At 52.1% G+C, this 25202-nt stretch overlaps 1 protein-coding gene and 1 pseudogene across 1 annotated transcript in view; one reads left to right on the top strand and one right to left on the bottom strand.

The window, feature by feature from the left end:
• BEAN1 (brain expressed associated with NEDD4 1) overlaps positions 1–24427 on the bottom strand; it is a 36192-nt gene extending 11765 nt beyond the window's left edge. The window contains exons 1-2 of the mRNA XM_004744303.2: positions 24199–24427; positions 14436–14542 (exon numbers count right to left, since the gene is read on the bottom strand). Coding sequence (XP_004744360.1) covers positions 14436–14460 — 25 coding nt within the window. The 5' untranslated portion in view covers positions 14461–14542; positions 24199–24427. The remainder of the gene's footprint in view (positions 1–14435; positions 14543–24198) is intronic.
• LOC106004987 lies at positions 2254–6488 on the top strand (annotated as a pseudogene).
• Positions 24428–25202: the final 775 nt, after the last annotated feature.

Genomic DNA, 25202 nt, shown 5'->3' with positions numbered 1-25202 from the left:
CACCCTCTTCCTCCTCACCAGGTGGCCTCTCATTTTGGAGGCCAAGGGCAGGGGTGGTGCATGTCAGGGACATCGCTCTTTTCCAGAAAGTAGGAGTGGGGGCGCGGTCCACACCATTGTCAGGGCTCTAGACTGTCCCATTCAGTGTGTCCCCGCTGCTGCTATGGCTTGTGTCGTACCGGTCACCCATGACTCAAGGCAGACGTGCTCCTGGAGAGCTGGCCCGTCCAGGATGGTGCCCAGCTCAGCTCCCTAGAGCTGGATATGAGTGTGTGTGTCTGTTCTGTGCTGCTGAGGTGCCGGTGCCTCAGGGTCACCTTGAAGATGCCCCGCCCTCCTCCGCGTCACCTGCAGATGAGAGCCTTGTCCCCCAGCAGTTCCAGTCTCATCACCAGTTGGGTGCAATGATGGCATCACCCATGCCCGCAGACAGAGCCAGTTGGTGCTGGCGCCCACGTGCCTGGCTGGTTGAGCAATTAATCTCCCAGTCACCAGGACCGGCAGAGGTAGGTGCTACTTTAAATTATGAGGGAAACTCTTCCAATTTCTAAACGCAGGGCCCATTATATCAACAAGATATGTATGACTGCAGAGAAATAACAGGGTGACAGCCCTCCTTGCCACCCCTCTGCCTCCCCGCCCCCCTACACCAGCTGTGGCAAGCACAGAGGATAAGGCAGGTTTTGCCTCTCTCCTGGACTTTCTTCCCAAGCGGCTTCTACAGAAACTGAGCCCTAGACAGATTAAGCAACTTGCCCAAGGTCACGTGGCCCACGGAGAGGGAGCTGGGTTGGGGGGCAACCTCAGGCCTACACTCTGAGCCAAGGGCTAGAGCCTGTGACTACCAGGCACTGGGCTCTGGGAGCTCATGTTTTCTTGGATCTTGATAAACTAAAAAGTTCCTGTCTCTAAAATGATGCTTGGCTGCTTCTGGATCCCTTTATTGTAGTCAGAGCAGGCCGTGATCTACAGCTTATGCAGGGTGAAGGCGTACTGACAGCTGAACGTTGCTGATAAGACACCAGGATTCCAGAGAAGGGAGCCCGTGTGTGTCAGGAAGAGATAGATTGGGACAAGTAGATACTCAGGGCTGAGGGGCTGGGGGAGGGGACCCCTCTTCTGTGTATCTTCCATTTCTGCATCTGTCCCAGAGATGTGGTTGGGACTGTGGGGAGGGGCCCTGGGGCAATTTCTCCACAGAGGAACAATGGGAATACTAAGGTAGCTCTCACCGGGCACTTAGCAGCAATGGTCAGGCTCTACACCCTTTATAAGCACCATAATCTCATTTAATCATCACAGCAACCTGAGAGGCAGATATCTTTCCCACCCATTTTACAGATGGGGAAGCTGAGGCACAGAGGTAGTGAAAGGGGTGGAGCCAGAACTTAGATCCAGCTTGTTCTGTGCTGTTCCCAAGCCTGCACTCATACTCCCTCTGGTTCCACATGGGGTTGACAGCCCCTGGAGGGCAGGACCTGTGTCCCCTCGGTCTTGTCACTGGGTTTTTCCAGCATCTTGGGCGAGGCCAGCCCACAAAGGGAACTCGGGGGCCATTTGAGTCTCAAGGAGGGAGGTCAGGGATGGGTTGCTTGTGTTCTTGGGGGCATGGGGCCGGGCTCTGTGAGCTACTCCGTCATTCTCACTCACCCGCTGGCACGTCCTTCTGCTCATCACTCACCCAACCGTCCAGCCCAAATGCGGGATCCACGCTCGTTCACAAGCCCGGGCAGATTGTGGGGATGGAAGGGGTGTTACCGTCTAGGGGAGCGGATCAGGTCTTAACGGAGGAGTCCAGGTCTGGGGTGGGCTCCAGATCGATGGTGAATCAGTCTGGCAAATCCCACCACAGGAGAACCTTGTGCTTCTGAGGAGTCATGAGAGAGGTGGAGGCTGAGGCAGTGGCCAGACCGTGAAGGGTTTTGAATGTCAAATCAAGAGACTGTCCTCTATCTCCGGGGCAGAGAGGAGACTTGGGTGAAGGAGTGTGGTCACAGTGTTTTAGGAGAGCCCTCTGAGTGCAGACTGGGGGGGGCCAAAGTGGGGACTCGGGGGTCAGGGAGGAGGCTGCTGCCAGGGTCCACGTGAGCATGGGGCTGGGGTCGGGGAGGCTGAGGACCACGGCCCCGCGCTGTGCAGAGCCGAGTACAGAGCCAGGCTCCGGCAGACACCCTTGGTTGGCAGAAGGCCACTGCAGAGTTCCTTTGCCTCTCTTCTTTGATGTGCTCTGAGCAGGCCTCAAGGAGAGGCCTGATGCTTCCCTACTCGGCAGGTAGGGTCCCAAGGGCCCCTTTGAGGCTGGGGCGGTACCCCGGGCCATGGGCCACTGCTGTGCCAGGCATAAATCTCTGCCTCCAGATTTCTGGTCCAGCTGGGAGCCACAACTGAGTCAGAAGGCTCTATGTGACCCAGGTCTACATGTGGGGCAGGGTCTGGGACCGGCTTCTCTTCTATGCAGATACCTTTGTTACCCTCATTTATAGATAAGGATGCTGGGTCTTGGTGAGCTGAAGATTTGCCCTGGTTTTGTGGCAGATCTGGGATTTGAACCCAGGGTGTCTGACAACTCATCAAATAGTGGCACCAAGCAGGGGAAGAGAGTGGGATGTGGTGGGGGTGGAGGCAGGGGAGCTGGGCTCTGTGTCTGGTTCTATCGCTCATTTGCTGTGTGACCTTCGGCACACTCTGCCCTCTCTGGACCTGCTGGCACTCTGTCCAAAGAGATACCTATTCTCGAATGTTCATCCCTCCAGGGTGGGTGAATGGGTCTGAGAGGGGTCGGGAGGGGGTGGCAGCTGGGTGAGCACAGTGGGTGTGAGGGGAGGCGATAAGATTCAGTCCTGTGTCAGGAGGATGGGGTCAGGGCTGTCTCCAGTCTGGGGAACAGGCAAGGTGGGGAAACTGAGGCAGAAGATCACTACCAAGTCCTTGTTGAGTGTAGTGTGCAGGCAGCTCTACAGTCCCTCTGTCTGTGTACAAGGAAGCGGTCTTTGCAGCCTGAAGCTCCCTGAGGAGCGCTGACAAGGGAAGGGCACCAGGACTGGAGGTGTTGAGCCAATATCTTTAAGCCTGTTGTCCGGCCCACCCCCTCAGAGAGGATGGCTAAAAGGAAAAGGAGGGCCATCAACTCAAATCTGACTGATGGCTCCTGTCACAGGAAAGTCTGAGGACATTTGTCATGGATCCACTTCCCTGGCAAGTCTGGCCTCAGCTGTGTGGTTCTTCCTACACTGCTGAGTGACCTCCAGTGAGGTCACTGGAAGGAATATGGGAAAGAAGATTCAGACGCCATCTTCTCTTCGCTGGATGTTGGCAGGTCCCAGCCTCCTGGCAGGAATATGCAGAGGGGCTGGGGCAGGGGACATGGCAGGGTGGGCTCCCTTGCATGGGCATTTCTGGGTCTCCTCCTTTGCTTTTTAGGGTAGCCTCTCAGCCCATTTGCCGAAACCTGTCCTCTTGCTGCCAAATGTCTGTGATGGAGAGATACAAGAGTGCTGGGGCAGGGTTCAGGGACATCCACATGGTGGGGCTGGGCTCTTGGAGGACAAACAGAGGAGGGAGGAAGGAACACAGAGAGGTGAGGTCCCAGCAGAGCTCCAGAAAGGAGGAGGTGCTTCTGGGGTGAGGTAGGAGGTCACCTAGATGGCAGCTAGACTTTGGGATAATGGAAGTGAGGAAAAGGCAACTTGGTGTTCAAGATTCTTCTTACAATGGGGATGCCTCTCTATAAGAAGTCAGCTAATGTCATGTCAAGATCTTGAAACGTTTTACTTGGCCATTTGTGGCATCATAAACAGGGTAGATTATAGTGGAGAGGAGGACTGGAATGTGAAGTCATCTACCCTCAATCCTCTATAAATTTACTCAGCCAACCAACCATCCACCCTCTGTGTATTTATTTACCTGGGCATCTACACAGCATTCTCTTGATCATCCATCTATCCATCCATCTGCCCATCCATCCACTCACCAATACTCACTAAGTGCATTTTCCACGTCTGGACATGTGCTAGACACTGGGAACATGGTACAAATCAGACCACAATGAACCTCAAACTGTGGGAAGCAAGAGGTCCTACATAGGTGCCCCAGGGCCAAGAAGAGAAGCTTGGGACATGATGGAGCTCCCTGCTCTCCCTTCACACAGAGTAGCTCTGTTTCCATCTGTTTCACACATTAGGCTTAACAGGGGAGTGCTCCACTGCCTACTAGAAGCTTCTCAACTACTACATTAAAATATAACTGGAAAATCTAAGTGACTACCCACAGGCCTTTCATGACTATAAATACAAGATGAAAGTGGTTTATTCCACTATTAAGATGCCACTTAAATAAACTCACCAAAATGATCTCACATGGACTATCGCTTCTACATATCGAACGAGCTTACTGTCTTGTTATCATTCACTAAACTTTTATCTCTGGTTGGGTGGATAATTTATTCATTGGCTGGGGAAATTCACCGTAACAGTGTCACAAACCACTTTTCCCTATTTCTATGGACTATTTCTATGGAGCAAATGGTGAACTGGGCGACATCCCAGAAGGAAAGCCATGACAGAATTAGGCTTTCCACTTGAACCCACACCAAGCTCTCATTTTCTTGCTAGAATCATCACTGGTCCCGACCTCCTCATTTTCTCTCCTCTTTTGTCAACACCTAAAGTTGGCTCTTACGCTGTTTTCCACAAAGAACATAGGTTTTTATAACACTGGCTGAGTCATGGTCAATGCTCAATGAGTAGGAAGTCATGTAACTGTGTTGGGAAGAAGATGCTGGGGGGCTGGCTTGGCCCACCCATCAGCTGGGGGGATTAGCTCCCACATCCCAGCTTGCATTACGAGACTCAAAATCATGGCTTGGAAAATGACCATTTACTACAACATGGACTTTCCAGGAAGTTCATGAATAATTGATATATAACATGTTAAATTTATGAAAGCTGCAAATTATCCTCAGCTATCCCACCACAACTGGTCCAGGCTCAAGCTATGTACTTGGGCTACAGTATTCTCTTCCTTGAGTTTTGCTTTGGCCTTTTGCTTTCATAGGTTCTGATTCTGGAAAATGTTAGAGGTGATGGGATTTTGTCCCCTGCTCCACAGAGGTTCTCTCAGCTCCTAGAATTTATGAGGCCATCTGGAAAACCACCAGGGCAACAGTGTATTAAAAATAATGTCCCAGAAGTAGACAGGGCTTCTTCTGGAAATGCAAGAATGGTTTAAGACCAGGAAATCTATTAATATGTCATTTCCATAGATAGGATGCGAAAAACTAGATGGGGCAAAGCCCGGCATCTCTTGGCCATGATCTTGGTGATATTAAGTGGTTGTTAGCATCACACTGAACCATGGGGCTCTGGAATTGCTTCTTAGCATTAGTGGTTCATGGAACATGGATTTCTAAAAATGTTATGGGATGTTTGGGAACAGCCTTTTATCCTCTGAACCCCCAAGGTTGCTTTGTAGCCCTTAGTGGTCTTTGGAGCCAAACAGGCACATTATCAGTCCCTTTATTCACAATATTCTGAGAAGGATCAGTCCTCACCTGCCTTCCTTGAGGGGAAAGGCTAGCACTCCTACATAAGTATGGCTTGTCCTAGGCTAAGTAAGACACAGATGGTCCTGGGTTCAAAGCCTGCTTCTTGCCCTCTGCTCTCTTTACCCCTCTGAACCTCTATCACTTACTTCATCTGTAAAATGGAAACAGCAGTCTCGGCTATGAACTAATTAAAGCACAGTGCCTAGCAGGATGCTTGCCACACTGTGTGTGCTCAATATAGGACAACGAAACCTTAAAATCTTAAAGATATCCCTTAGACATTGATCTACATGTGAAAGGCAAATCAGTAAAGCTTCCAGAGGAAAGCACTGGAGAATGTCTTCATGACCGTGGGTTTCTTAAGCAGATACAAAAATTCCATGAAAAAATTGGTAAGTTTGACTATATTAAAATAAAGATCTTTGGTAGGAATTTGGACTTTGAGGTGGGCAGGGGGCCAAGGAACAACACAGGACTCAGATGTGAACAGGGTCGAGGCCAGGGCTAGAGCAAGCAGAAAGTTTTGAAAGACTTTCTTAATATATTCATCACTTGCAACCTGCCCCAGGCCATTGGAGAATGCTGCCCATGGAGGTTCCTGTCTGTACAGGTGCCTGGAAGTAGTTAAAAGATCCCAAGACACTAAAGGGTCCTTCTTCACATCTCTGTGGCACATCCCCTTTTTCACAATTAGTTATTTACCTCTAATGGCTTTTTTTTTTTTGCGGGATACCCCACAGACTAGCGGCACCATCAGTTATGACAGACAGTTCAATGTCAAACAGTATTAACAGAGTATAATACATCTCGTGATGCTACGGGAAAACTAATTTTGCAACCTAGGCCTCGTGTTCAATGCTGGAACCTCAAACAGCCTTTCTTCAAACAAGTGATAAGTAAAAAGCCCCGCAGGATTTCTTTTCGTTTAGAAAAATGCAAGTCTTAGCAGCAGCTGACAGGAAATGTGCGATATTTACCCGGCCTGTCTTTTGATGATGACTCACATGACCGGTGCCTTTGGTGCCTCTGATTACCTATGTTTCAATATTCGTGCAATATTGAAAACTTCCATCCTGCAATGGTTTCTACAGCACAACCATGGTCCTTGGGTGCTGAATCAAACCTACGGACAGACCCTCGTTCTGTGTTTATGGCATGTTTTTGTTTTCTGTTCTCCGTCAAAGCCAGTGCCGAACAAAGGGAGAACACTGTGTGCACCTTTCTCCTCTTACATGTGTCCGTCACCCTGCCATCCCCCTGCCTCTTGTAACAAGACAATGGCGTGGAGCTGAGCCTCTCGTTCTTGTGCACTTCAAAATAAATCCTACTGAGAGAGAAATGCTGGATGTGCTCAGACCGAGCAGGAATGGAGATTGAAATGGTGGGTAAACGTTCATTAAACCCTACCCTGAACTTCTGCCCCGATCGAGGGGACACTGCTCGGTTCAGTGTTTTTACTTAATACTCGATATAATTTATATTTTAAAAGCATTCCAAGAATACTCCACAGGTTTCTGAATATACAAATCCTGTTATAAATTACAAAGTGTCTGAGAATTTGATAGTCATGTTGTTTTAGATAATTGGATTTTACGCTCCGTAGATGGGCCCGTGTGCTGCATCGCACGGCTGTCATTGATCATCTTGCTCCCTCCCGAGGGTGGCATGGGGTTAAGGTGGGGGGTGTGCCCAGGGCTGCGGTTCCCACCGCATAGGGAGTGGTGGTGACACACAGTGCATAGACCACAGCCACGTGTGCTGTAACCACAGTCCTGAAACTGTTGGAACCACTGTCAATATTTTAAAATGTTGGCAGTAACTTATCTCGGAAAAAAAAAAAGGGACATTTTTGAAAAAGTTTAAACTATTTCATTTCATTGAACCAAAAACCTAAAATTTCAAAAATAGCTGGAAACTCTCTAATAAGGCTGCCGTCCAACTTAAGAGGGGTCCACCCTGGCTTTTTGGATTATAAAATTATATTCTCGTTTTTATTGCATCACCCCTAATCCTCACCCTTACCCCCATTTCTGGGGGAGACAAGTGTTATCCAGGGGCTAAAGAGCCTGGGGTATGGGCAGAGGAGAGCTCTGGAATGATGGTCTCTAGCAAGGCCTAACAATCACCTACATGATCACATGGAGTCCAGGTGTGGTCTGGTGGGCTGAGGGAGCAGCCCCTAGAGCTGATGCTTAGGGAGCTGATAGAAGACATGAGAGGAGCAAATAGAGAGGGCTCTGGGAGTTGAAATGTACCTGTGCTCCCAGAGGGGTCCGTGTGGCCAGTGCCCTGGACTTAGATCCAGGAGCCCTGCCTTTGAATCCTGTCTCCTCCTCTGGCAGGTCCCTGGCTATGTGACTTGTCTCTCTTGGAGCCTCTCTCTCCTCTCTGGAAAGCAAGCAGGCCTGCACACGTCTGCAGTGACGTCACAGAGGACAACCAGTTTTCCCCAGTCACCCTAGGCACAGTTTCAGTTGCAGGCAGAGCTGAGTTTAGGGGTCACTAGTCGAGGGTAGCCCTTAGCAGAGAAATGGCTATGTCCTTGCACATTCCTGTTCGCAGGAAAATCCACCCTCTCCTCCCAGTGTACTTGGCTTTGGGATGCCATAGGTGACAACTCTGACAATCGGCAAGATGTCTAGATACAGAAAACACTGTCCCCTCCACCATCCCAAGGCTCAGTTTCTAGAGCTTTCCTGGTTGTGGCAGAAGAGGCTGGACAGTGGTCCAAGAGATGATGATGGTGTCTTGGTCCAGGGGGGCAAGACAGAGCCCGATTTGAAGATGAATCCATTAAATGGAATTGCCAGTGGATGAACTGGAGAGCAGTGACAACTGACAAAGTTCGGGGCCTGAGCCCAAAGAAGGACTGAGCTGTCATTTAGTGAGATGGGGAAGATGATGGGCAGCTTTGATGCGGGACTGTGAGTCAAGATTTCAGGTCTTGACATGTTACATCTGAGATGCTCTAGAGACCCTGAGTGGACATCTGAGGGGCCAATACATCTGAGGGGGGCAGACGGTTGGATATATGAGTCTGGAGCTCAGGGAGAGTCTGAGCTGGGGATGGAAATTTGGGGGCTGTCAGCGTATCTGTGTTCCTTGATGCCAAGAGGCTGGATGACATCACCTGGGATGCTCACTGCTGGGTGTGCGGGGTGGGCAGTGGAATGCAAGAGCCCTGCAGGCTGGGAGCGCTCTGTGGAAGTGGAGGGGGGAGCGGGTACTGCTGCCATGATAGGTTTCCCCCACTATCTGAAAGTAGAGCATTCCCACAAAACCTTGCATAAGCCAAAATGGTGTAAAGTGAAGAAGTGGTGATCAGTAATTCATTTGAAAAAAGGTTCTAGCGTTCTGAGGCCCAAAAAATAACCTCACTTAGGCTTTTCTGATACCTCAGGCTACATCTTGCTAACGGATGTGCAGAATTAACTGGGATAAGGAGATGCTCCCAGACGCAGTTCCAAGCTCTGGTGGCTGGACGTGGGGATGCTGCCGGGTGTGGTTTTGGGGAAGGAGCTCGGTGGAACTGCTCTTGCTGCCTGGGGTGTGCAGCTGCCTCTGTTACACTGGCTTGCTTTGGAACAAAATGCCGGACCGTCTTCAGTTTTCGTGAAAGCAGAACTGTCTTCTGATTTCTTTTGGTTCGTGAAAAGAGGTACTAATGTAGGTCTTTTGTAAAAGCGAAGTGGTGTAACTCAAACTTTCAAAAAGAAGAGAATACCTAGAGTATTACCACGTTAGGTGTTCAGACTGCGGTGGGCACATTTTTGCCAGGGACTCTAATAGAACACGTGTATTTACAAGTAAGATCAGCGATCCGATGCTGAGCGCCTACCCTAGTCAGACTCTGGTAGACCAGAGAACTCTGAGGACGGGCAGCCAGGACCTTCGTGGGGCATGAAATGCTGCAGAGTGGACCCTCCCTCCAAGGGGTGGACTTGATTCTGTCCTTGTCCTGCTGGCCATCTGCACCTGGAAAGACTCACCTGGGGTATATCCCCGACCTGTCACCTAGACTAGTTTCTCTATGTCCTTGATGCTTAGCTTTTTCATGTGTGGAATGAGCACACTCACCCTTCTCTTGCAGAGCTGCTGCAAGGAAACCATGGGAAGAGATGGCCATATAAGCCCTTGACCTGTGATACCGCCTTGGATCCTTACAGCAGTCCTTTGAGGTATAGCCTTTTATTAATTCCCATTTTACAGATGAGAAAACTGAGACTCAGAGAGTAATGTCTAGCTGAAGTCCCTACTTCTATTCCCTTGCCCACTCCAAAGTGAGACCACAGCAAGGAATGAATGAGGGCCTCACTCCACAGGCCAGTGATCTTCGGGTGGTGTATGCTTGAGTTTTGGAGAGCCTGGGATTGCATGGGGGCCCAGTAGGAGAGCGCTGCTGCTGATTAACCATGTCTGCTCTGGGCACAGGAGAGGCAAATGTTGAGTGTGTCCCATCCTTTGCGTGCCTTGCCCTCAAATCCTTCCTTCTGTTGATAGCTAAGTCTCTGCAGAGATCACTGTTACAATGAGCTGAGCAGAAAACAGTAGTATCTGGTCCAACCCCCAAATTTCCCTCTGGAGTTTCCACGTGTCTCCATTCCCCTGCTCTATCACTAAAGGTGTAGGTAACACTACCCTGTGTGTAGTGAGGAAGGGGTCAAAAGGATGGGACTTTCAAGCTTCTTGAGGATCATCTCAGTGCCTGGCACCAGCTGAGACTCTCCTCATGGAGCATGTTAAATCTGAACATCACATCTGGTATGACATTGCCATTTTACAGAGGAGCGAATTGGAACTTCTAGATGTTATGTAGCTTGCTCCAGATAGCACAGCTGCTAAGTGTCGGCACTGGGTTGTACAGAAACCCAGGCATTGTCTACTGCATAACACTGATTCTCGGGGAGACCCAAGCCCCTCCAAGGGCTCTGCCAGGCTGTATTTCCTGGCAGGCTGTGGGCAGCCTGAGAGCTCAGAAGAGACGAACCCCAGCTGACTTCTCCAGCATCAGTGCATGCTACCTTCCTTGCCTCCTTCTTGCTCTGATAGAGCCTCCGTCTCTCTTGGGTCCCCCAAAGTCCCTCCTCCCCCAGATCTGTCCCCAGCAGCCAGGGGAAGGCGGGCACCCCCATGTCCCAGGGAGCTCCATGGAACGGCCATCTGCCAGTGGCTAAGAAGAGGTTATGAAGCATCTGTTCTTGGAGCCTGGGTTCTGGGGGAATCCTGGGCTACTCTGCCCAGCTGGGGCCAGATGGAGAAGGCTCCCACGCCTCCGGCTTTCTCCTGAGGAGCCAGGCTGGTCCTCCTCCACCTCCCTCAGTGGCTTAAGGCTGGAAAATGGCTCACCGGCCTGGCACTTGCAGGCAGACGACCTGATTTCCCACTTGCAGTGGCTAAAGCCCTCTGGTCTCCTGCTTGCCTATTCTTGCCTCCATCCTCTGCCTTAAGTCTTCTCACCTGTAGAACTTGGGGGAGGGGCTGTCGCTGGGGGGCAGGGATGAGCTGCAGTGCCTGAAAGGTGGGATCGGGCCAGCGCGGGCTGTGCCTGGGAGGAGTTGGCCCCGCCTGCTCTGGTTAAAGCCTGCTTGATTCTCAAGAAGCCAGTGGACAGTCCTGCTTCCCCCGGTGTCTGAAGCTGCCTGGTTTCCAGGCAGACCTCTGCGCTTTGCCCAGCTCTCCCCCTACACTGGCGACCCTTCCTGCTCACTCCTCCCACCTCAGGAGCTCTGACTCCCAGGAGTGGGGTCTTGCTTGGGAAACGCTGGGGCTTGTTTTTCCTTTTGGGAACTGCCCCCCCCCCCACTTTCTCAATTGGCAGCGGGGGATGGGTATAGAAACCCAAACGGGAACAAGTTATGGCTCCTACCCTAAGTTTTCCAGGTTTTAATGGGCTTTGGTAGCTTCCTTTGAACTGGGATAGATGATTTTGTGAGCTAAGAAGGGTAAACCGATTCTATTAGATGTCTAAATTCACAGAACAGGAATGGAGGTGTTAAAAAGGAGGGTGTGTGTCCTTGTCAGGGCCCTCCTGGGATTTCTGGTTTCGTTCCTTAGAATGGTCCCATGTCAGGTGTTTGGAGGATGTCTGGAGCTCTGTGATTCCGCATCCCTTCCAGAAAGGGTGTGAGGGTCACTGGTCTGTGAGCTGAGGAGGCTGCCCGCAAGGCGTCTGCTTCATTTTGATTCGTTTACTTGTCCAGCGTTCAGTACACATTTACTGAGGCAGCAATTTCCAGGTTGAATCTGAAACGTATCCCAGATCGGGGCAAAGCCTGAATGGCAATCTAATGACCCACTTTGGAAACCACTGGGTCTCCTTGGGCAGTTTGGCCTGAGGGACTGAGTCAATAGTGGTACCCTAAAGCAATAGAGCAAAACCAAGCCAAGCCAGCTTGGAACGAAGAGCCGTGTCTGAGACAGCTCCTTGTGAGCTGCAGGGGTGCGGGCTGCCCAGGGAAGACAGGCAGCAGAGGACAGAAAGAGGAATCTGGAGGCAGGTAGGAACTGGGGGAGAGAGAGAACCTTGGAAGCTGCTGGCCTAGAAGCTGCAGCTGAAAAGTGGGGTCTGGAGTGTTCGGAGGGGAAGTCCAGGGCAGCGTTCGAGCCCTGGGAACCCCAGTGTCCCAGGGCAGGTGTGGCAAGAATCTATCCTTCCCCACTGCCAAGGGACACCACCGACGGCTCGTCAGAGAACCAGATGCCTGGAGGGCTCCAGTCAGAGAACCCAAAGGAGGAGTCCTCAAGAAAGCTGCCCCGTGAGGAAGAAGGAGAACCAGAAGCTACGGACTGGAGTTAGTGACACAGAAGTGGATGGAGTGTGGGGAGGGGGTGCAGAAGCTAGGCTGAAGTAGGCTGGTGTTGCTGACAGTGGGGAGGGACAGTGAATCCTTCTCAGACATGTTCAGAGAAAAGAGAAGAAGTCAGACTGGAAAACGTGAGAAGAATCTGGCAGAGGAGGAGAGGCGGATGGAGGAAGGGGTGGGTCTGGACAGCCCCACGACCTGTCCAGTGGACTGCCATTGCCAGGGACCACTTCCCCGAAGAAATCTGAGCAGATCCCCACCTATAGGTAGACATAGGCTCAGCTGCTCTTACTGAAGCCAGGGGCAGTGAGGGGCCAAGCGTGCCCATCCGTGCCTCCCTTGCCTTCCCTGGAGCCTCCCAGCAGCCCTGAGCTCCTGGAATGCCCTCGCCTCAGACCACCCCTACGTCTCAGAGAGAGCTGGCTGCCTGAAGCTACAGAGAAAATCTGGCGGCGGAGTCAGGAGCTGCAGCTTCTCCCCCACCTACCGCCTCCAGCTCCTCATTCAGAGTGTTTGACTATACATTTATTCATTCAACAAACATTTACTGAGTGCTCACTGCATGCCAGGCACTGGGCCTATAGGGGAGGGGCAAATGAAGAGATGTGTAGGAACCACTTCCGAACAGCCTAGAATATCTGCGGGCACGTCCTCTTATCCTCAGGGAATGGGTATGCAGAGAGCTGTCTTGTGCTGATGGCCTCTCTTTGTGTAGACAGGGCTTCCCAGGGCCCCTTACCAGCCGTTTCCATTTCCAGCGGCTCAACACGATCACCCCGGCCCTCTGGGGGGCAGGGGTCCCTGCATGGCAGCCTTCTCACCTGGCCTGGGACTCGGGCTTCCATTTCCGCAGCAGCAGTAACGACAATAACAAGAACTTACCGAGCTTGTTCTGGCTCCTTCCGGACACCGCTCTGGGGACAGTGAATCCCACCGTCACTGTATTCCCCAGGGCATGCCTGGTGACCGTCCCCCTCAGGCAGGGTATACCAGTTTCCTCTACCTGACCATGGCAGCCGTCCCTTGATGTTTAAAGATTTAACGGTGGACGTTTCGACTACTGGGAAGAGAGGACCCCAACTCCAAGATGGGGGACAAGTCACCAGTGGTACATATTCGAATAGACATCCGTGAGTGGGAGTGAGGGATTGGCTAGAGTGAGCCTGGGAGCTGGGAGAGGACAAAGAGATATCATCGGAGGGGGCTAAGGAGGGGTCCTGGATTTCACACAGGCTCGTATTCCTGAGTCATCAAGGAGAAGGCATGTTCTCTCAAACTGCATCAAGTGATGGTGGTTTTGGGGGGGCACAGGGAACATCATGAGAGAAAGCGGGTGGCTGCCATGGGGACAGGTGAAGGGGTCCCCCAGGTGGGTGGGGCTGGCGGAGACTAGGGGAGTAAGCCCAAGGGGGCTGTAGCCTTGATCCCCAGGGGTACACCCGATTAAGCCCATCACTTGGACTTACAGACATCAGGGAGCCATGAGAAGGATGTTATGGGCAAAGTCATCTCAAGGCTTCATTAGATGAAATGAATTAGTAAATGAGGGGCTTCGTGGTAGAGATGCTGCAGGGAGGGATTCCTTAGGACAGTGAACTCTGACGAGGATGTTCTGTGGAGCACCAGTCCTGTGAGACATTCCTTGTGGTCAGTTAAATTTGGGAAGGCCACTGGGCTTTCTCTTTTCTATGGCAGTCTCACAACACACATCACCACATTAAAGGCTCTGAAAAGTCCTGCGGTCACAAAAGCTACTTAACTTGTCTCACTCAGCATTTCCCACATTCATTTGGCCATGGAATTAAAAAAAAAAAAAACATAAAAGTAATCTCATTAATATCCCTCAGAGGAGCCCCGCCCCACACTTTGGGAAGTGCTGATATGGAGGGACCAGTAAAGGACAGATGTCGCTTGCAAATGTCAGGGGTCTTCTGTGTTGCCCTCCCCAAACCCCTCATAGCACATCAGCCCCTCATCAGACCCTTGGAGCCCTATGGCCAAACATCTAGAAGCATTCTCTGCAACCCTGTCTCCAATCCCAGCCCTTGCCTGGCCCCGGGACACACGGAGAATGTGGGAAGGAGACTTACAGGGACAGGGGCGTTTGAAGGACATGTAATCCTTGGAACAGAATAGCGGAGCCAGCCTGCCGACTTGTTGAGTCCCGACTTAGAGTAAAGAAGGACCTGCCGGTCACCTGTAGAGACACAAACAAGCAGATGTTGGGGGAACGCCCACACAGCACCCCCCGATCCCCAAGATACACATGTCCGTTGGCTGTGCACCTCTGGGGAAAAGGTGGGGACTTTGACAGCATATGCCCAGTCTGGGCATGGGTGGGGGTTGCTGAGGGAGCTCTGGGCTGCAGAGTGTGGGGGTTCTGGGGCAGAGGTGGGGTAAAAGCATGTGGGGATCTCAGTGATGGGTGGAGAGGGGAAATCTTATCTGGGTGGATCCTTGAACAGGCATGAGAGATTCCCTGGAGTTCTCCTGTCTCTTGAACCTGTGAGAAGCCACTGCCTGAGACAACTACAAGGGACCATGGCATTCTGAGCATCTTATAACTGGAAGGACCCTTAAAGACCAGCCCAAGGCCCTCCTATCACAGAAGGGGAACAGACCTGGAAAGGGTGAGGAACAAGTTCAAGGTCCCAGAGCTGGCTTTGGAAGGGTGATTAGAGTTGCTTAACTGAAACCTTATTATTATTATTATTATTATTATTACTGTTATCCCAACAGTAATGGGATAACTTTAAGGGGATGATGCTCTTTTCATTCTCATTTTATAAATAAGGAAGTTGAGGCTCAGAGAGAGGTAATGTAGCTTGTCTAAGGTCACACAGCTTCTAATTACAGGCTGGGACTAGACCCCAGGTCTGTTTGACTCCAAAGCCCCCATTGTCAGCCTTAGAAGGCACCTAATAAATGCCAAGAGAATGCAAATGTCTCTTTCCCCAAATCCCCGGTCCCCATGTCAGCCTGGTGTGATACTGGAAAGCCCATGCAGCAAGAGAGCACCCATGTGTGAGAGAGGAAACATTTTTAAAAAGTAACGTAACCTTCCATGCTGCTAAAGGTCTGAGTTGGTTCAGTCTCTTCTGAGCTCCAAGTGACATAAAGCTGTATGAACAGCAGGGGGATACGATTCTTATTTTCTAGGGACTGTGGTCACTAGACTTGCAGAAACCAAACTGCACCTCTGGGGATTGCTGAGCAGGGACTCTGAATATGGAGCTCAGTGGGCTCTTGGTGGGGGAGCGGGGCGGGGGGAGCTTGTAGCCAGAAGCTAACAGGCAGAGAGCCTGGCCCCTCTAGGTCCCCAGGAGGCAGCTGACCTCCCTGGTCCTGGGGATGACACTGTGGACAGAACTTCTGTGTAAGAGGCAGGTCCAGAGGTTCCCATCCTTGTCTCTTACAGAGATCCTTTTTATTATCTACCTTTTTCCCCTCCAAATGGGAGCCACGTTTTGATGGAGACCATTGGCCAAATTGCACTGATGAATAATTTTTTTTTCCTATTTAGTCAATGAACCAAGGACTTACCTTTGGAGAGGCTGAGCTCAGAAGTCCAGTCCCCAGGTTGGTATCAACTCTGCCACTCCGGGGAGTGTGACTTTGGGCAAAGCACTTCACCTCTCTAAGCTGTGGTGTCCTCAGGGGGAAAGCAGGGTAAGGCCCTTCGCCAAGTTCGAGGATGAAAGGTATGTACTTCATGTTCATTCTGATGTCTGAGGGGGTGGGAGGGAGGGAGGGAGCCATTGCTGCTGCTGACCCTGAAATCCCTCTTTCCAGATGGCTCCTTCCAGCTCAGCCTTCTGGGTGTGAACCCCGGGCTGATCTGATGCCCACTCCCAGTCCCCACAGAAACCAACAAGAGTTTTGATGGGGGAAGTGAGGGTAGGATGTGATCTCCCGAGGCCTGGTAGAGAAGTCTCTCTGGTGTGGCAGGCTGCTTGGGGAGCTGTGATTTCACACCAGAAAATTCATGAAGAATCTCAGGGCTTGGGATCTACACTTTCTAAAAACACACGTGTATACATGGGTCTGTGTTCGTGTTTGTGGGTGCGCCCATGTGCACTGCAGCCATGTATGTGTCTGGAGGGGGACTTAAGTGGGCTGACAGGTCATCTCTTGTGCTGCTTCCAGAGAGGTCTTTCTTAAAGGTGAAATGGATCATGTCACTTTCTTTCATAACTCCCTGGTATCTTTAGGTGAATCACCTGACTTCTACCATGATCTCCATAGCCCTGGGACTCTGCTCACCTCTCTGGGGAATTGGCATAATATGGATGCTTATTAAAAATATGCTGAATGTATACTTCCTGTAGGGCCACACTGGTGCTATGTGGGGGGTGCTGACCACCCCCTAAACTCCAAGTGGTTGTCCCCAAGGTCTTGCTTCTCCTAGAGGCCCCCTGTACCCTCTCCTCTTTCCTTCCCCTGGACCCTGTGACTCTTAGATGAAGGCTGAGGCTGTGGAGATGGGGGGTGAGGAAGTGGGAGATGGGCTGCTTAGGGCAGGGTGCGCCAAGAATCCTCGCATTGCACATTTTGCGGTCAGTCTGGGTGTTTGGTGGACAACGTGTATGTTTCCCAATGGCTCAGGAGGCTGGCAAGGGACTGGGTCAGGTAGACATTTCTGTATATGGAAGCCTTCTGGGCACTCGAGCTTTCAGGTGTGACCTACACTCACCAAACAGCTGCACACGCCAGGTAATAGGATCAACATTCCTGTCACATGTCCCCTGATGTGGGTAGCATCATTTTCATTTTTCAGATGAGAAAACTGAGGCTCAGTGACTTGGCCCACCCGAGTTCACAGAGAGCAGATGGAGGAAGACCTGTGGAGGGTGGGGTCCTGTCCCCCAGTGTTCCCCAGTTACACCAGGGACACACCACAGAGATCTGACACCCTTGGTGTTCTGGCTGGCCAGCTTTCTGGACCTTCCCTGGCCTTTTATACCTCCAGGCTATTCCCTCTCCCTTGCATGTCCTGCCCTTCCTCTCTACCTGGCATACTCCCATTAGCTTTCGACATTCAGCTCAAGACACCTCTTCAGTGAAGTCCTCTGTGACTGCTGTAGATGGAATAGTCGCTTTGGCTGTGCCCCCACAGCACCTGGATATCCCTCCAGGACAGCTCTTCTTCTAACTTGTTCTAGATTATTCGTTTCTTGTGTGGGTATGCAGGACAAGTGTGGCCTCTGGGAATTCACTTGGGGCTGGGCATTGAGGGGACATTCCAAAGTATGAGGAATCTAGAAAAATCTCCCTTGGTCTGATGTCATCATCAGACTGCAGTGTTGAGGCTGCCTTGTAATGATGCTCAGCTTCCTGAGGAGAAGGACGCCCATGTAAGGAACTTACATGGTTCATGACATCGTGGGTGACAATGATGCTGACGTTAGCTAGGGTACCATTCCCTGCATCATGTAACCCAATCTGTACCTCATACACATCTTCTTGCTGCATTCTCCCAGGATCTCTGGCTTACATCAGTTTATTCAAATATTTACCAAGCTCCAAGAGCGTGTCACACAAAACCCTTGGAAAACAAAAGGAGGGGCTTTGGGCGAGGGGTCCTAAAATGGCAATCTCGGCCTCACAGTGTTCTCCTCCCCTCCCCCAATTGTGGATTTCAACATGCGGACCTACAGGAAAACCATTTCATGGTAGCATCAGATCCTCTGCTTGGGTGGAGCTTGGGTTGGGGTCATCGAGACAAAGGAGATGGATGTCAGGTGTCTGTGTGCGCAAGTGCCCACCCTGCTCTCCCCACATGTGACCAGAGCGGCAGTGAGGACACAGCAGGGTGGGGGTGGTGGATGGCCAGGTCTGGCACAGATGGGCTGAGATTGTGTTTTGCTGGGCGACGAGTTCCGAAGCGGGGACTGCGGGAGTGGGGGGTTGGGATTGGACCCACTCTCAGGTCACGTCTCCCCCTGCCCGCCTGTCTCGGAGCCCGGCATCCGAGGCGAGGCGCGTTCCTGTCTGTGACTCATCTGCGACAGTATTGTCTGGCTAGGAATCGGGAGGGCGGGCGGCGGCGGCACTCCAGGCTCTGAAGTGGCTTAATGGTGTGCGGCAAGTCCACGTCACTCCCATTCCGCCTCACGTCCCCGCTCCCAGAATACCTCGTCTGGGGCCCACTGCGACACTCAGACCTGGGCAAATGCGTATGTGGCAGAGGGGGGGGCGGCGCCGCGCCCCTGGCGGGCAGAGCCTGGCTGGCGGAGCAGAGCTGGCGCAGACAGTGTGCAGAGGCGGCACGGCGCATGCGCGGCAGTCGGACCCGGGAGGGTTGTGCCGCACCGCGGTAGACAGCGGACAGCGAGGGGCCGCAGGAGTGGGCTGGCCTGTGGAGGAGGCCACGTGACGCGGTGACGCCGCTGCGGCGCCCGCTCTACCGCAGTCACGTGTCGTCGGCCCAGGGGATCGCAAAACAAACCCCCCATTTTGCAGATGTCAACACTGAGATTCAGAGACAGGGAGGGGGCTGGGTGAGATAATGAGCTCCCGGCCCCAAGACTGCCCTTTGGAAGATTTTAAGCAAGGGGACCACAGGGTCTCCTATCAGGGAGGTCTCCCTGGGCTCCGTGGAGAGGGGCGGACCAGGGGTGGAAGGAAGGTGGCAGGGGAGCAGGGAGGCTGTGGCAGGAGATGATGGGTCTAAATGAAGGCAACACGCAATGGAAAAAAGAGTGAGAGGTTCGATGGGGATAGAGAAGTGAAGGAAACACTGGCTATACCTGTCCTCACCGAGCTTCTTGCTAGCAGAGGAGACACACACGTAATGGTGGGGTTTGTTAGATAACGGGGAAGGACAGAGGCAGTGTGGAGGTGGAGACTGAGCATTTAGGGATAGTGGCTTCAGAAGACCTTGGTGAGGGGGTGACCTGTGAGTGAAGAATGGAGGAAGGGAGCTTTAGGAAGGGATAGATAGGTGCCTATCTCGGAAAGGAAGAGTTCAGGTAAAGGGAACAGACAAGTGTAAAGACCCCTGGGCAGGAGCATACTGGGTAGGGCACGCTGTGTATGGAACAGTGAAGAAGCAGGACAGATAGATCAGATACAGAGGGTGAGGAAGAGGGAGCAGTTAGAGATGGTTCCCTGTGTCTGCTTGGGTGACTGGGGGATGGTAGAGAAATGGAGAACCTTCCAGAGATGGGTGATATGGAGACTATAGGTATAGATAGCCCAGATGACTACTGGTTCTTTTTGTTCCTCCCACAGTAAATTCTCAGGAACTACTGGCTGAGTGAATGAATGAATGAATGAATGAATGAAGTCATCTCGCAGGGGTTCCATGAAGCTGTGGGTGCATCTGTCATTGCCCAGAGCTAGAAAGTCAGGGATTTTGGACTTTGGTGAGACACACTAATCTTAAAAGTGTTGTAGGTACCTTATCAGGCAGGGGGCTAACTCCAGGGGCTGCAGGTAGAGGTCCCCAGGTGGCAGAAACCTTTCTTCTCTGCAGGAAGGTCTTTATGTGAGGCTGGGACCCAGCTGGTGTCTTCCCCAGTTGAAAAGAACCTTCCTTGGCAAATAGCCTTCTATAGGATCAACTGCCACCTCCTTCCTCACTGCCACCAAGGCTCAACCTCTAAGGCTTGATTTACTGTCTAACTGCATAAACCAGTCCATCTACCAACTGGCAAATAGGTCTCACCAGGTGGGTACAGAAGCCTGATTTAAGGCTCAGGAAACACCACAAAGAGGACATGGGGGTACAACCCCACTGTCCAATAAAAGGACAAGCTAAGCAAATTATAATGGAATAATATATAGCCATGGAATCATATTTTTAAAGGCATTTTAATAACATAGGTAAAGACTTTCAGTATAATGTTGAGGGGAAAAAAAAAAACCTAGGTTAGATATTTTTCTTTTAAAAGCAGGTTATAGAACTCTGCATACAACATGATCCTTATTCTGTAAAAGAAAAAAAAAACCTTAGAGAAAATATTCATATATAGAAAAGGATTAGAAAGGAAATGGATGAAAATATTCATAGTCATTGTGCTCTGTGGGCAAGAGTGGGGTTAAGGAGGATTTCTGTGTTTTACATTTTTTATGATTTTCCCAATTTTCTACAATGAACATGCATTACTTTTATAATCTGAAAAATCATTAAAATGAAAATTTGAAAAAACCCTTCATGCTAACAAAGAGTAATTAAGTGAATAATTCAGTGATAGTTAACTCATTGAAAAATTTTAAAGCTAACTTAATTGCCTTTGAACATGCCATTTGTTATTGTAAAGATTTACAAAAATAACTTGTCTTTGAACTTACTGATAAGGAGCTTTATTAAAATGTTAGGAAAATAATTCCATTGTTTTTAACCTTCATCAAAATTTCCCTGGCACTTGAGCAAGTCTTATTTGCCAAATTTTTGAGGGAATGGTTTCTGTCATGAACCTTAATGTTTTATTTTCAGGCAAGCTATATACTTGGCAAAAATAATAACTGTAGACCTTATGTTTGTAAAACACTTCATAATTTGCAAAGCATACTAAGTGCTGGGTACTATTCTAGGCTCTGCATATAGGCGATATCATGAACAAAATGAGTAAAAGTCCCTGTCTTTGGGGGAGTTTATATTGATGAGGGCAGACAATAAGCAAATGAATATGATATAGAGATGTTGGGGTGATAAGTGCTATACAAGATGGAGAGAAGAGGTATAGGAAATGGGGTGCTCTTTTAAAATCAGTTTGATTACTGTTTGAATAGTGAAGGTGTTTCTAAAAATTCTCTAGCCCATAGACAAGTGACATAGAGGTATAAAGTGATTGAAGATATTCCTGGAGGAAGCATTCCAATAACTGATTACACATCATCTAAGATACAATGTGCTAATTATCAATTTTATGAACTCATAAAATTATGATGAGTCATAGGGATGTTTTAAGTATTCTATACCTGGCAAAGTTAGATAGTTCTTAACCTTCCTAAGCCTCAGTGTTCTCCTCTATAAAATGGGGACAATTTCAGTACCTAAAGCAGACTGTTGTCAGAATTCAAAGAGAAATGCTTGGAAAACCGCATGTGTTCAATGTATTTTCATAATGCAGACATGGCAAGGCCACCTGGAGAGGTCTGTTTGACATTGCCTGACATTTCTTATCTACTCTTCTAGACTCACAACTGTACTGGGAGGTGTGTAATATTCTGACTTTCAAGAGGACATTGAGGCTCTGAGAGGTAAATCTGCCCAGAATCATATCCTATAAACCCAGGTGGTTGGATCCAAGTAGCCATGCTCTCAGCCACAGCTCTATTTTGTGCTCACTTGCCAAAGGGGCTCCTTCATGGCCTCAGTTTCTACTTTTAGGAGGCTGAGACAAAATTGAGATCTTCCTGGCCCTTACTCTGTGCTCTGAGTACTTCCAAGCCAAAGGCTTCAGGTAAAAGGCCAGAATGTGTCTGATTATTACCAAAGACTGAAGGTAATGCCAATATCCCCATCACATTCCCTATGGGCTGTGTCCCAGAAACTTATATGGACCAGGAGACATAAACCTCCTAATTAGTTCCTGATTAATTCCTTTGGGAAGAAGAGTGAGGATTATGGAAGATGTGACATCCTAGTGGGTGAATGGAGGGGGAAGTACAGATGAAGAAGAGGAGAAAGGAGGTCTTTGTGTAGAAGGAGCCCTGAGGAGGCAACCCACTCTGGCTGCCTCCCCAAGTCCCCACCAGGCAACATGTAGACAGACTCAGCCCTCCCCTGCCCTGTTCTGGGCAGCTGTGCCACAGGTGGTCAGGACTAGCATGGGTGTCCACAAGATGGATCTCTGTTTTCTTCCCAGCAGTGCTCCTGCCATCTACACCCTTCCAGAGATCCCAGCACCCTCCCCTAGGTGCTGGGTCTCGCCTGCTCTGGCTCTGAGTCTGAGGCCCCCACTGCACAGACAGGCAGATCTCTTCCTGGGAACCTTCCAGCTCTGAGAGGTTCTAACCTCTTGGTCAGCTACTGGCTCCATTTCCTCCCAAGGTTCATCATTTCTGGTGTCTCCCGGCTTAGGGGCCTGGATGAATACAACATGGTCAGCAAGAAAACAGGGTTGGAACCCTCCAGAACTCCTCTTGTCTCCTCCTCCTGGTGATAGCTCCCCCTGCTGCTTTCTGCTGCCTGTTGAAGCCATCGCAACTGGAACGTCCAAGCCACCTGATAGGCTATGGCTCCTCAGGGAAAGCAGCCCTCCCCACCCCCACCCCCACCCCCAAACTGCGGAGTGGCGACAGGTCTGCAGAATTCTCTTGCATAGATTGTGAGAAATGCGTAAGAAGCCCTCCGCCAGGGCAGCAGACATCAGCCAAGGGCAAAAGGAAAAGTCAGTCAGATACAGTCTTTTCCATTCTGGATGGAGAATGGAATTCTACTCCCCAGGCAGTAGAAAGCCTGGGGAAGAGGGGATGTTTGAGAAAGGGCAGACCCTAAGTTTTGAATCACAATTAGACGTCATCAAGGCCTTGGGGGATTCAGAGGCCTCCTTGAAGGGGGCTTGGTGAGGGTCGTGTCCCCACCTCTTCAGGGGAACTCACTCTGCCTCCGCATCTACCAATGCTGGAAACTTCATAAAATGACACCTGTAGCCAACCTGAATTGAATCTTGGCTGTGTGCCAAGCACCATGGTAGCACTCCCCCCCCACACCAGCATAATTTCATTTAATCCTTTCAACACACGTTCCCCATGTTTCAGATGGGGAAACTAAGGCTCAAGAGAGGTTAAGCGTCTTGTCTAAGGTCACCACAGCTAAGAAGTCAATCAAGCCCATCCTGCGGTACCAAAGCCCTTAAACATTCTCCTCACAACAGAATCTTGCCTACTTGTCAGTGGAGGAAATTGAGGCACAGGGAGGTGAAGTCAGAGTGTTTGAGGAGGGAGCCTTGACCGGCATCCTCAAGACAGGTGCCGGTGGGACTGCGTGGATCAAGACCCAAGATCAAACTCCTGGAACCCCTGCCTCTCACACCTGTCACTTGTGCCTTCGCCTTCCCTGCCACCCCCACTGACACTGGTGTGGGATCAAGAGGGCAGCTATGGGTCTTCTGCGCATCAGCCTCCATACCGCGGAGCCGATGGAGGGAGGCAGGGTGGAGGGGGAGGAAGGGCTGCGCGAGTCAGCCGGGGGTGGGGTGGGCACTACTGAGCCTCCGAGGGCGCCTGGGGAGAGGCGGCTATGCCGCTTGGCACTACGCAGCCAGCCAGAGCAGCGGCCTCGGACCCGGCCTCGGGTCCCGCTTACCACGCAAGGGAAAGTCTGCCCCAAAGCGAGAGAAGGTGCGGCGGGGACGCCCCTCTCTCCCACCGTTGGTGCGGAGATAAGCCAGCTCCGCAGGCACCGAAGCGGGGGTACGGCGCGTGTGACCCACCCGTCGGAGGGTCAAACTTCTGGCTCAAGGGTGGGGGTGGGTTGTAGCTTAGAACTCCACAAAGCCGGAGCCCCCTCCCTCTTCCACCCGGGCCGAAAGTGCGTCTTAGTTTCCCCTTCTTAGGTGGGTTGTTCAGGGGTCCCGAAACCGAGGGCGCGGGACCGGGAAGGCTGCCTTATGCCCCCCACACCGGGTGGACGCTCTGGGAGACCTGCCCTTCCCCGTGGCCCGAGGGCGTGCTCATGGGCAGCCTTGGCCCGGCCAGGAGTGCGGGGGTCGGGGGCGGGAGTCTGGGGATCCCGTTCGGAGCGCGCTGCGGCTCGGCTTCGGACAGCCCGTCGGCCCTCCCGGCGCGCCAAGGCTAGGCGCGGAGCGCCCCGGGTGTGTGCGTGCGCCGGGGCCGCCGCAGAGCTCGGGGGAGGGGACCGGGACCCCTCCCCAGCACCGCCCCCGGCCCAACGCCCCTTACTCGGCTTAGCCGCCTTGCTTCGCGCCGCGAGCCGCAGTGCCGGCTCCAGCTTCGGCTCCAGCTGGGGTTCCCGCTCTGGCTCCGGCTCCGGCTCCAGCTCTGGCTCCGGCTCCGGCTCTGGCTCCCGCTCCCACTCGCGCTTCTGCTCCTGCTCTGGTTCCCGCTCGGATGCCTCTGCGCTCTGGCTCGGGCTCGAGCTCGGGCTCGGGCTCGGGCTCGGGCTCGAGCTCGGGCGTCGCGGGGGGCGCGCCGCTCCGCCTCGGCCTGCTGGCGCGCAGGGGCGGGGCGGGGCGGGCGAGGCGGGGCCGGGCCGAGCGGACTTGCTGCCCGCGATCCCCAGTAGAGGCGGCGGCGGCTCCTCAGCCCCAGTCCCAGCCCTGCCGCAGCCCCGCCCGCCTGCCCGTCGGCCCTGCGCCTCCGCCCAAGCCACAGACGTCCGCTCCCCGGCCCCCTAGGAGGCGCGCCTCCCCGGCTTCAGCAGCGCTATGTGGTGGCTTCGAGGCTTCAGCAGCTCTGGGCCGTCGCCGGGGTCATCCCTGAGATGGGGGGATGTAAGAGGGGGAGGGTCGAGCCGCGCCCCTCTGCGCCCAGCCAGCCCGACACCCACACAACAACAGGCGCGGCGGGGAGGCCCAGAGATGTGGGGTGCCCAGCGCGCCAGACGGACAGGCATGTGTAGAGAATGACGTACAGACTGGCGGGAGCAGAGAGGGACAGACACACAGACACGTCCAGAGAAGGGTAGACAACGATATGTGCAGGGAAGGACAGCCAGGCAGTTTGGTCAGAGGCAAAACTGGGCAATTGGGAGGGTGGGGAACTCTGTCGTGGCCACTGGGAGGGGCAGCCTAGGCTGGCAGGGCCTCCGCTCCCAGTTGCCAGCAGGTGAGTTCTGGGGCGTGTTGGGATGTCAGCTAGGCCAGGCTGAAGCCTTCCTCTCCTGACCGGTCAACTTGCCCGTTTCCTTCACCCCTTGCTGCACCTCGTGCCCTCTGCACCCTCTC

This window comes from Mustela putorius, unplaced genomic scaffold (assembly GCF_011764305.1).
Source record: "Mustela putorius furo isolate JIRA1106 unplaced genomic scaffold, ASM1176430v1.1 tig00000174_pilon_pilon_pilon, whole genome shotgun sequence".
In the NCBI taxonomy this organism is placed as follows: domain Eukaryota; kingdom Metazoa; phylum Chordata; class Mammalia; order Carnivora; family Mustelidae; genus Mustela; species Mustela putorius.
The sequence above is the reverse complement of the archived record's forward strand: the minus strand, read 5'-3'. Positions and strand labels throughout refer to the sequence as shown.